The sequence below is a fragment of the Drosophila hydei genome, unplaced genomic scaffold, assembly GCF_003285905.1.
Source record: "Drosophila hydei strain 15085-1641.00,03,60 unplaced genomic scaffold, DhydRS2 tig00008119-arrow-pilon, whole genome shotgun sequence".
NCBI lineage: Eukaryota > Metazoa > Arthropoda > Insecta > Diptera > Drosophilidae > Drosophila > Drosophila hydei.
In genome coordinates, this window is record NW_022045830.1 from 4,705,114 (window position 1) to 4,718,386 (window position 13,273).

The 13,273-nt window shown below is 39.1% G+C and overlaps 1 protein-coding gene across 1 annotated transcript; it reads right to left on the reverse strand.

Annotated features, from left to right (window-relative positions):
• Positions 1-2,780: 2,780 nt before the first annotated feature.
• Positions 2,781-3,659, reverse strand: LOC111598320 (C-type lectin 37Db-like). Its single transcript, XM_023313517.2, has 2 exons — positions 3,505-3,659; positions 2,781-3,438 (listed from the first exon to the last, which is right to left on the reverse strand). Exons 1-2 carry the CDS (start codon positions 3,584-3,586, stop codon positions 2,996-2,998), a joined length of 525 nt encoding a protein of 174 aa, XP_023169285.2. The 5' UTR covers positions 3,587-3,659; the 3' UTR covers positions 2,781-2,995.
• Positions 3,660-13,273: the final 9,614 nt, after the last annotated feature.

The window sequence follows — 13,273 nt, forward strand, 5'->3', positions numbered from 1 at the left end:
AAGCCAGACTGCAGCCACAACTGCAGCCTGGGCCACTCAAAATGTATAATTATCTGGCGGTTTTATCCGTTTGCCAATATTAAATTTCTCATCACGCCCAGACACTGCCACAGAGTGAGGCAAATCCAGCATGGAGAGGGCTTCTGGGAGAGCAGCAACTGCAGCAGCAGCAGCAACTTCATGGGCACGGGCGCCGTCAAACAATTAATAAAAGGCCAAATGTCTGCAATAAGTTATATATATACATATATATATTTATACATATATATGAGCTGTGCTTTTCCGCTCCTGTTGCTGGCAAAAAGGAAAAGGCTGCGGCTTTACCGTTTTAAGCGCTGCGATTTTGAGCTGACTTTCTAAAATCGATGCCACCGTTTGCTGGCTTAGCTGAGGGCTTTCGGGGCGTTGTCCACCGAAAGTTGAGTCGATCTCAGCTGCACCTTGCACTCACTAGTGGGCCGCAAGGTGCGCCACGAGCAGAGCTGCGCAGGGAAGCTCAGGTGGCTCAAACAGTTGCCGGTTGACAAATTGTAAATTATCTTCGATTGAGTCCAACACAATGCAGCATATGCATGTGCATATCCTAATATAGATTAGGTAGCAAAGATAACATAATGCTTAGATATTTTTTCTAGGTGATACCAATTAGATAAAATAAAACAATAGTGATATTTTAAGGGTTAAATTTTAACATTTTTTTAGAAATAAATGTGTTTTTTCTCCTCAATATCGATCGATCGATCGATAACTTTTAATTAACGCAGCATCGCAGTTCGCATCTTTGGCCGCGTTATGTTGCACGTGTTGCCATTTTAATTGCCCCTAAAGTGTCAACAAATAATTTGGCCAAATACGTATAATTGAAATTAAGTCATAAATGGCTAAAAATGTGCACGACACACATAAAGTTGGCTGGTAAAAATTTCACACTCTCTGCTCGGCTTGATTTATGACGAGCCGCGGTTCACGCATGGAAACTTGCTTTTTGCATTGGCTGCCAGTGGCTGCCTAACTGTGTCGCGGAACTGCACCTGTGATTGATTTCTGGGCTGCAAGCGAGTTTAATTACACATGAGAGCGCGAGAGTGGGCGAAGTCTACGAGTCTTCTCTTTGCTAGCTACAGCGCAACTTGAGCTAAGAGAGCTTATGGTGCTCTTAGCCAAAGCTTATGTCGCTCTCTTAAATGCCCGCTAGACCTAGCTATACGCCCCGCCCACTAAGTGAAGTGAACAGTTGAGCGCGTTATTCCACCTGTTTCCCCTTCTGAGGCGCCCCTCGCTCAACTCTATGCGAATCTCAACCATTTTGTCTATGCAAATTTGCGAAAGTGCCAAAAAATGGGCGCTTACAAATTTTTGCCACGTTTTTATAAATATTTATGATCAACGCGCTGACTCATGCCGCTTGAGTCAATTGCTGTGTGGTCCGGATACTTAAGTCGTCATTAAGTCGTTTAAATAGAGATTTCCAGCAGCTTAACTAGCCGGGCTCACAATTAAAAATCATTTGCATAGGCCGATAATGAAGGTCGGAGCCACAATAAAGCGAAGCATTAAAAGAAACTAAACAGATTCGTCCGAAGGGCAACAAAGCAAATGAGATTGGCCCAAACAAGATCCTGATAAGGAACCAATCGCAATCGTCCACGGCAATCGAAGAAACTGTGGGGCAGTCGCAGCTGCCACCGGCGATGCGACGTTTTTGACCGGCAACAACTTTGTTGCCTTCAAGTTGTTGAACTTAACGCGAAATCTTGTTGGCCTGCGCCTGGGAAATTGACAGAGAAACAACAACAAAAACCACATCAAGTAAGAGTGCTACAGTTGAGCTTAGCCGATCGTGTGATGCACTGCACCGCCCAATGATAAACTAATCCGAACTGTCTTGCCTGTGTTTATGAGAGCCCAAAAGTCAAATGTGATATCTCGAACTCTTAAAGTCTACAAGTTCTATAAAAAAGATGCTAAAAATCGATATTTATCGACAATGAGCTATTTCGGTTTATACTGAACTGGAATACATAATTCAAATCTCTAGTTTCTAGTTCTTGAGATATACCAGATCTTGAAGATCTCTGAGTTGCCTTCTCCTGCTCCTGTTACATACCTTCGCACCAAAGCAAAGCACCCTTTTTATAAGGCATAGCAACAGCAGCATCAGCTTCGAGCAACAAACGTCAGAGCATTTCCTCAGCGCTACAAAGTCAATGTCTGGGAATGCTGCGACGGATGCGCAGGAGGAGTTGACTCTGTCAGTTGGAGTTGAGCTGTGGCTGAGCTCTGTCTGTCTGCCTGTATGTATGTATGTACATATGTATATGCAGCCTGCTGGAAGGAGTTGATGGCCAGCGAACGATCTGCGGTTATCTGATTTTAATTAAACGGCATCGCATAATAAATTATCTTCATTAGGGTGCTCTGAAGACCAACTGAAGCTGAGCGGAACGCACTGCCGAATTTCTTTCAGTGTCCGTATTCCCCCCTTTAACTAGGCTCAGGTCATAAATCAAATGACCATAGCCATGTTGTCGTGTTTGTCGCGTTCAGTGCGTGTGTTCTTTCAGTCTCTCGCTCTCACTCTCTCATGTTCATTAATGAAAAACCGGATCGGATGTCAAACAGAATCTGCGAATCATTCGACGGCTGTGCGCCGTTGACAGTTGGAAAAGCACCGCAGCGCGAGCAGGAAAAATCAACACATGCTTAGATAATCATATTAAAAGAAAAAGAAACAAAAACACTCTGAATTATTTTCTTATCAAGCACAACTGACTGCGTAATACTCTGCCGTTCTAATTTGGTACTTAACATCTGACTTTAACCTTTTTGGTCTTGACTTTGATAGTCTTGATATTACAGCAGCATTCAAGTTTTATTGAAACATGTTCAATTATTTTTCTTTAATTTCTTAAATATTTTCTTTTCAGCTAAATATCAAGTATACGCCTGTACTAATTTTTGACAAACTTTCAAGTAGATAATAGCCGAAATCAACTTAATTATAATCATCAATGCAACGCGAATGATTTTGACTTTGGCATAAAACCTGGGCTGGACTGCTGCATATCCAGTCGTTCATTCGAAAAGAATTGTTCCGTAACCACAAATGGACGCAATGTTCATTGCCACCGGCATTATCAGGCTGTCCGCCGGACCATTCAGTGTAGGGCAATGGCATTCCGCTTGTTACTGATAAGAATTTACGGTTTTGGACCAGATCGTTGCCGGATGTCCATAGCCAGGTGTTTCCATAACCCTGGCTGATCAGATAATTCGAAATACTCTGCATCTCCGAGGCCGATTCGATCAAGGCCAAATCTCCGCCCAGCCTTCGGCAAATGTGGATTGCGTTAAACCAGGATACATTTGTGTGCCATATAAAGTAGTACTTGGTGTTTACCTTAAAGTACGTCTGTTGTGAATTGCCATCGCAGGTTACTGAAGCAATAAATACATTTAAATTGAAAAGAAACTGTATGGATAGTATGTAGGTATATCATTTACCTGATAATGTGTCGCCGGCTGAACATAGGTACAATGTTGGACAAAGCAGCAGCGCGATTAAAAAAGAACCGCACTTAATCATTGTGCGCAGAATTCAGATTGAACATTCACAGATTTCTAATTGATAATGTTGCGAATTAGTGTAAGTGTTGGGAAACTCATTGGGGTGATTTTAATCGATTGTTTATGGCCGCTATTTCCTCATCTCGAAGAATTTGCGATATTCTACATGCAGAAGATTCATCGTGGTGTTATCGATGTCAATGGAAGATTTACCAAAATATTGAATCTTGGTGGTTAAAAATTATGTTGAATTAAATAATTTTGAGAAGAGGGTATACATATATGATTAATGGCAAGATCAGCTCTTACTTTTTGTTAGGGTATAGTAAATAAAACAAAATAAAATTCTGCATTGGAAGTGGATCACAAACCGGTTGCAACTTGGCCTGGTCAATTGATTGACGAGCTGCGTGCCGTAAATGTGCAGACAGAGGAGGCACACACACAGACACACATATACAGAAGCACACAGGTGCGTTTGTCTGGCAGGAGGTATCTCCAATAAGCTGCAAAGGAAGCGCATGTATATGTCCATGTTGTCGTTGTTCTGCTCGCGCTCGCTCTTAATGATCTCTAAATCAAATTCTATGAAGTCGAATTAGCATCGAGCGTAGCCACAGAATAATGTTTCAATTATATGTAAGTTACGCTGGGCTGTAGCTGTAGCTGTAGCTGATAAGAATTATGAATAATCGTGCTCATTAATCAATCGTTAATCTTCATGCATGTGCCGACCTATACAACTACTCAAATATATGTATATATATATGAATAGGTATGCACATACAGATTATAGAAACCATTTTCAAAAAGCCGCAATCTCTAATTTATTACTTTTGTAGCATTTTGCTAATGAAGACATAAAAACGGCAATCAAATTAAATATTTTTTTTCATGGGAACCGAATGTAAACGAATCTCCGTTAGTCATCGTCATTGTTTTGGCCACAGACTTGTATTTCTATTTATTTTTTTATCCACGCATCATGGCCTTGTCTGAGCGCCTAAAGTGGAACTAAAGTGTTTGGCGCCCCGGCACCGGGACTACCCCCAATATGCCTAAATAACCAAAGCGCACAAGAAACGAGAACAAATCTAAAAGGAAAGCAAGCGAGAGAGCATTACAGTTGCGTGTACGCGACTATTTAATACTCGCCTACGGATCAACTTAATGAATTCTGATTTTCTTCAACTCTAATGGGCTTCAAACTTTTTAGCTTCACAAATATACTCTGCTCTCGTTGTGAACGAGCATCAACAAAATACGTTATGAAATCCAATTTGAATCTTTTGTTTCAGCTCCGCATTTGTTGATTGGAAAAAGTGTGAGACATTAAAAACGAACAATTTGATGCTTTGATTAATATACACAGCGGCCAAAGATCTTTATTTATAAAGTTCAACAAAAATTAGTTGCGCTCCGCTTACAAATTTTAAGACTACTTTTTAATTGGAATGTATATATATTTCTTAATGCTCGTTCACAAAGTGAAAATATTATATTGTAGTCTGTATATATTTTTTTATATTTACTTAAAACAATCGATTAAAATGTAATTTTTATATCTTTTGATCAGTTCTGGTGTTTGATCAACCTAATGAAGAGCTTAAAATATAAATACTCTAAGCATTCAGTATTGGCTAGATAAACGAGAGCGGAGCTATGAAGACTGCAAAATATAATTTTGTTACTGTGCAAGTTTGGCTTCTTCTAAATTTGAGCTACAATGTAAGTTTTTTACTTTTATTAATACATATATATAAATATTAATATCTTTTGTGCTCTAGAATGCAGCTGAGTTTCGGTTTACCAATGTCGTCTGCAAGTCGTACAATGAATCGTGGATTGTGTTTAACACTTGTCGCATCAGGACAGTGGATCGGAGAAATGTTATTGATGTTTATTCTACGATACTGCAGCCGGTATATGTGTTTCATTTTGAATCACAGTTTTCTATGAATGTGAATGGGTACAAGCCACGGCCTTATACACTCACCATCGATGTCTGTCGCTTCCTAAGGAAGCCATACCATCCTCTTGGAATACTTATTTTTAACCTGTTTAAGAACTTTTCCAATCTTAACCATACCTGTCCCTATGTGGTAAGAACCTTTCTCAATATTTTATAATTTTAATATTTTGATTTTATATTTTATATATATATTTAGGGTGATGTTATTATAGATGGACTTTACATTGATTATGAAAAGATAGTAGTGCCCGTAGCACCTGGTGAATATCTTATTGAATTTAATATCTTGTTTAATAAGAAACTTCAATCATCTTTAAAATATTTCTTTGAAATTATGAAATAACTTGATATATTTTCGATTAATACTAATTTTAAATAAATATGCAAAGTTATTATATACAAAATGTAAACTTGAAATTTGGAAAACTTGAATCTATCCTCCACTGATCGAAGAAGTAGTAGATGCAGTTGGTGTATTCAGAATCGGTTTATTATGTTATGTTATAGTATGAGCAGTATAAACCTTAGCTAGTCACTTGAAAATTAAGTTCCAATAATATCTTAGTTATCGCAAGATACTATATTTTCCAAAGCTTTAGAGTTTGGATTACCTTTTCTATGGATCAACCAATTAATTAGTTTTCAGCTTTCGTATGGTACGATACAAATTCATAACTTTTCTTAAAGATATTGCTTATCTTTTAGAGAGACAGACTGAAGTTTATAGTGGCTATAATAGTCACATAGCTTAAGGAAAGTTTACATTTCAGTTGGCTTTCGCAATCCTTCCGGATTAGTGGAAGTGTGGAACAGCCGTGAGCAGTTTGGTTGAGTTGTTGTCTTTGCTCGTCGGACTCATGGCTTGTAAGCGTCGTTGCCCTTTCCAATTTATAACCAAAAGCCCAAAAAACTTTTCACCAGCAATAAAAAATTGGCGTACACGAGATGCGAACACGCCCCCTTCATTTGAAGCAGCTTCCTCATTTCACATGGCCTTTTCCGTGGCCCCGCGATTGTGTGTTCGCATTTAGCGGCATAAACCCAAATTAAATTGTCGAATTAAGGCAACATTTTTAACAGCTGAGAGAGTAAAATACATAAAAACTCAAATTGAAACATACACAATAAAATGTAAATCCGCGAGGCTGCCAGCTGAAATAATCAACGACTTCCAACTGACTCTAAATGATGTAAAGCCCGCATTTATTGGACCAAAGCCGGGCCAAGCACAATTACGAGCTGGGCTCACTGGCTGGCCGGTTGGTTGGCTTTAGCTTTTCGGGCGATCAAGAGGAACACAAATTGTTGTTGCCACAAATTATATGGTGTGGCAGGGATCCAAAGTTTTGCGAATTATGCTTCATGGCGCGGCTTAAGTAAAATATGAATTACGCATGGGCCAAGGCAGCGGCAAGAAATTAAGTTAAAAATAAAACTCAACTTGAGGACCCAACTCGAAAGACAACAAAAACATGCAGCTACAACTACTGTAGGTAAACAAAAAAGCAGCATAAAAAAAACAGGCCGGCAGCAACAAAAACAATAACAGCGAACAGCATCAAAAATTTACAAGTCACTCACACACACACGCGCTAAATGTGTGTGTGTGTGTGTGCAAGGGGCAGGGCTGGCGAGTCAAGCTCTGAAAAAATCAAATTAAAGTACGTACAGGTTGAGCCGAGGTTGTTGTTGTTGTTGCTGTTGCGTTCCAAAAGTCCAACAAAGTCCAAGAACCGGAGCATATAGTCAGCACATAAAACACACGCGCGCACACACACACACACATACATACACAGCCTGACTTAGAGCACAGTTTGTGGCATAATCCAAGCAGCACCTAAAAAAAAAACAAGTAAGAATGTTGCAGTTGGTTGTCATTGACTTCGCAATGCTCGTTCACGCTCGGAACAAAAAAAAATTTTTGTGAAATCAAAAATTTCGGATTCGAAAAGTGAGTTATTCATGTTAGATTATGATTTTCTTTCTGTACAAAAGTCTTTAACTTCAGTTGACCTTTGAACAGAGGAAGCGATCACAAAACTAATATTCTCTCTTCAGCTCGAGAAGTAGCATATTAACAGAAGAGCAGAGAACCCATGCTCCAGCAAAACATTTGTGAGCCGAGCAAATAACACTTTATTTCATTCATTTAACAGGTTTCATTTATGAGCAGCAGCAGCAGCAGCAACGGCAGCATCAACAGAGCAGCTCGTCAATTCGTCCGTCAGTCAGTTCGTCCGTCAGTCAGTTAGACAATGGTCAGGCAACGTGGCTGCAGTCAGTCGGAGTCAGAGGTGGAGTTAGGCCCCGAGTAGGTAATGTTCCCACGAAACAGGTTGTTGCTGCCTCGACTTTGGCTGCTGTGGTCCTGCGCTCAAGTGTTGCGCCGAGAGCTATGGGCCAGGTACTGGCTGCAACTATGGCTTGGCTTTTTACAGCTAGGCTGGCTGCATTTGGCCAGGGGCAAGGCAAGGTAACGTAAGGCAAGGCAGTGGCTACCACATCCAGCGGACTTCAAATCAAAATCTCTGCACAATTATGGGCTACACATCTGGACAAGAAGTTGTGTGTATGTGTGTGTGTGAGTGTGTGTGAGTGGTATGCATGCACCTCGTGCTGCTCATAAATATTTAACGAGTTGCATTCGTAGCTGGCCATAGTTCGCTGTCCCAGACTGTGGCCATTGTCTGCGAGCATTTGGCATTAGACGCCTCATGAGCGGCCAATTAGTGTTGCATTACATTTGCCACTACTCATTGGCAACTTGCAACGTTTTGTATCTTAATGGCTGCAACAATTCTCATTTTAGCTAGATAAATGCGCATCTTTACGTCCATTCAAAAAAGTCATCAAAATCCATTTCATTTATCGGTTCGTCGCTTTGCCTAAACACAATTTTCAACGTATAAATTGTGAAATTAACTCTCGATGAATCGACAAATATATCTATTGCGAGTACAATTTAATGCTTTTAAATAGTTATAAATCAAAATGAATGCGGTTTATCATATAGATACTTACTCTCCCGCCCTCTCTCTCTCTCTTTCTCTCTGTGTGTAAACAAAATTTGTATATGTAAAGTGTGCTGTACATGGAAAATAGATTTGTCTTTATAGAGAGTGAACACACACACACACAGCTACAGACAGCGCAATCCATCAAACTGAGCGCAGCAAAACTTTGTACGCTGACTGAAATATACCCGAACCAACTAGAAAATTTGTTTATTTATTTGTATTTTTTTCAGTTATATTTTAAAAGCTACAGAGCTTGCCAAGCGGCTTACTGTTGACTTTCATTATCCATAGAATCCTTTGAGGGCGCGGTAAATCGGAAAAATAATAATAATGCTGAAATATGATATAATATGCGAAAATATTAATATTTGAATGAGTTGAGATGTTTGTGGAGAGTGAACGAATATTTATTGGTTTTTTTATTTGAGAAATGTAAATATGATATTTTACTTAAGATATGGTTTGATGTTAAAAAAATGCAGCTTAGTTATAGAATATATATAATTTTTTTTAGATATTTGATATATTTAAATACGTGGTATATTTTCATAATTTGTATATTGAGATATTTGGTATCTTTAGATGCTTTATTTATAGATTTGGTATATTTGAAGATATATGTACATATATATATCAAATTCAATATTTGCTATATATTTTTGATAATTATATTTTTATATAATATAACCTATAGAAAGGTAAAAAGTAAAAGTAAGTGCATTTTTTTGAGATCATATCATCATCAAATGTTTGTTTTTTGGAGTTAAGATGTTAACCAATATTTTTTTATATTTTAATATTTATTATAGGAAGTCATAACAAATATTTTTAAAATTTATTTTAAACTTATTAGAATGAAACTTTGTTCTCCTCACCCAACACCTCTATTTACCATATTTCTGATTGACATAAGTATGCTCTCTTTTAAGATCGAATCTGACAGGCAAACAGTTGAGGCTGCTGGAAGTTAAGATTGCAGTTTGATGCACAGATGCGATTGTATTGGATATTTAACAACTTTAGATTATATTTATAGTACTCATTCCATAACATATTCCAACTAGTCATGCCCTTTGCATCAGCTTCTTTTGCTGTTTTGGGTAAGGGTATGCAGACGAAATACCTTTTGGGGCTTTGTTAGCCGCGGGTTGTCCAGCTCGCTGTTGGCTCGTCTGCTATTAATTTATTGTTGTTATTATTGTTGTTGGTAATCAACACGTCTTTTGATGACCTTGCACTCTACATTCGTCTATGAAAAATTGAACGGAAATCATTAATAATCAGTCTGAAAAGGCACAGAGAACGGGCAATTGGGTTTAATGATCGGGAATTTGTTAATCGTATGTAAAATATAAACGATTTGAATTTCCAATCAACTTCTTCTTCGATGTTTTTCTCTTGTTTCTTTTTTATTTTGTAAATGATTTAAATGTAGCAACAGCTGAAAGGAAAGCAATGAACCCGTCTGGCCAGCAGACACTTGACACAGTCGGCGGCATTATCGATGCGGCCCCGTTGAAAGTTTGAATCACTAGTTGATGGGCCTCCTCCAGCCAGCCATTCAGCTAGCCAGCCAGAGAGCCAGCCAGCCAGCCAGCCAGCGGGCCAGCTCCATCATCATCCGCATCATTCACTGAACAGCTCTGAAGTATTTGATGGCAACTGTCTGTCGCCCGTTGACAACAAAATTGCAACTTCAGTCGCCAGGCTCGACTTGGACTCAGCGGCATTGTTTATTCGCTTTTCGTTGTTTAAATTATATGGCAAAAAAGTAAATAACAGAGCAGAAGTGGGGGAAAATATTGTATCGAGAAATGCATATTTATAAGCAGCAAACAGCTAAAAGTAAGGCTCACGTTTTCATTTGCCAGCATCGAAAAACATGCGATGACAAAACTGAACACGAAATCCTTTCCAGCATTCGGCTTCAACTGCAGCTCGTACTTGTTGCACTATTGTGGTTGTTGTTGCTGGATCTACCCTCTCCTACTCCGGATGCTTTTGACATGCGCAGACATTTTCACAGGCCCATAAAGCCAAGGAGCATCAAGTGCAGCCAAGTTAAGTTTTTGTTTTGGGCTTTGGCTTCCCTGTTCTGTTGGGTAGTTCTGTTTCGCCAGTCATGTGCCCCGAGCCCGCCCAGCCGTATGTTATTGTTCCTACTTAATGTCTTTAATATTCATGACCAAGCGAAAGTAAGCGACTTTGTCTCGATCGTGTCCAGCAAATCGAACTAACCAAACGAAGCGTCGCAACGTCAACATCAAAAAAAAAAATGTCGCAACGACAGCGCGCATTTTTTCCCTCTTGTTTCCCTATACGCTTACACTGCAGAGCATATTGGCTGTTGTCAGGGGAACGTAACCTATAGACAACGATTTTTCTTCTTAAGATTCTCTAACCGATTACCCATCAAATGTATGCATTTCCTGGCTGCCACAGAGCTAAGCTCTTTGGCCTGGATATCTATTAGGTATGATAGAGATTTATTTTAGGAGGGAATATGTTTTAATGCAAGAACTTTTTCGTAAAATTTAAATATATACAAATTATGTAAGATTTTCGGGATACTCACAATAACTTAACTATTTAGATATATTACAAAAAATGTTGCTAAATAATTTTAATACTTCTAAATAATTTTAATGTATCTTAATTTGAAGCCATTTTGTGAGTGTATTAGTTAGTCGTCTTAGTTGAGCTGCGCTGCCTAAAAGCGAACGCATTAGTCAACAGGAACTGAAGTTCATTGCCTGGATATGCAGCAACCACGCCCCCGCACCCACAGTCGCCTGCATCGCTGTGATGCATGCCTGCGCATATTTATGAGCCACGATAATGTCAGAGTAACTGAATAATTAGAATAGCTAAGCCATCGACACACACACACACACGGCGACAGGGTTACAGCTGATCGAGTGTGTCATCTTTAAGCAGTTAACAAGCTGATTGCATGTTCTCAACTTGGCCAACAGCTGTTAACTCGTCTAACTGCTTTTTGTGTTAGCTATTTTGATGGGCAGCCGCGACAGCCACTTCCGGTGGATGCAACGTTCGATTCAACGATTGATTCAAACCTTTTCGTAGTTAACGCGTCACTTCGAAAGCTTTCCAAGAACTGTGCAGCAGTTGGTCAGCTCTGCAGCAGCAGCAGCAGCACCAGCGGCAGCAACAGTCAGTGGCCAGGAACACACCTACCGATTGCTGCCTGTCTAGCCGGCGCAGCGGCCACGTCGACGTCCACTGGCAACGGCGACTGCGACCTGGCCAAGTCACGACTTCGGCGAAACATAAAAATATCGGCGGCAATAAATAATAACAACGATTTTCCAGACTATCTGCGAGCGACCAGCGGCGGCTCAGGCTGCCCAAAGCAGCGTTGGCCAGGAGGAGGCTGAGCGGAGAGGGGTTTGTGGGCAGAGGCAGCTAATACAACGCCTGTTGCGCTATTTGCATGAGACTCGCCTGCTTTTTATTTATTACACTTTTTTTTGCAACACACACACGCACACACATGTGTGTGTGTCTACATTTGGCATTTTATTGCTGCAGCTAATTTGCCAGAAAGAAAGCTGAAAAAATAAAATTTAAATAAATAAGAAATAATAAAAATAATTTGTAAACAATATTTTGCATGCAACTAGTTTGTCGCTCTCTGGCCATTTGCAGCTTGAATTATTTAGCATTGGAAATGTGCTTGGCATGAGCGTGAGAAATTCTCGATTCGGACACATATTTGACATTTAGGACCGCACACAGCCAGACGGACAGTGGAGTGAAGCTGTGCGGGGGGTGTAGAGGCGAGGAAAGGGTAAGCGCGGGAGGGGGATCCAAGCACCCGCTGAGCTGTGTCCGAATGAGGTGTGAATTATTTGAATGTGTCGATGGCGATGACGATGACGATGGCAATGGCGATGGCGGCGGCATTGCTCTAGCCGCCTTTTGCTCGTTTATTCAAATTGAAATTTATACATTTATGCAAATAGTCATAAATATACAATGAGTTGTTGGCCAAGCTTGTTGAGCTTTTGACAGTTTGTCGTATTTTGGCCATTAAAGATGCCGTTAAGTTAGCAACTTTATTGGCCATGAATGAACTTCAAATAGCAGCGAGCGCACATCAAACGATTAGGGCTAAGCTTGTAATTCGATCTAAACTCATATTTGATTGATGCGCAGAGATTGCGATTGTGTGCGAGAAACGAACTAGTTTCGAGCATTAACTGTGAGCCAAAGTTTAATAAAGTATTAAAATATAAATAATAAAAATATACCATCTCAGCTGGCACATTTCTACAAATTTATTGAAGCTTCGGCTGAGAGATTTCCCAATTTCATTTCATTCAACAAATTTTATATAACGTGTATTCTTTTTAGAGTTACACAGTTACATTATAATAATATAAAGCTATATATTTTTAATATCTATAAAATGGGCTTTCTTAGATGGGAAATTTTATGAAATTAATGTTTAAATATAAATTTGGTCATGTGAATCTTACAAGGCATAATATAAATTTGATGAAAAATTAAAAATAATTTTGAAGCTATGTCTTAGTGTTAGTATATCTGCAATAAAATTCTATAATAATTAAATATTAGCTGCGAAATGTGTTATTAAATAAGGTACTTTTGTCAACTCAAAGTTGTAAGCCTCTAAAAAAACATAAAATTAAGGAAATTTTAAATATTTAAAATTGTATTCATTATAAGAAAT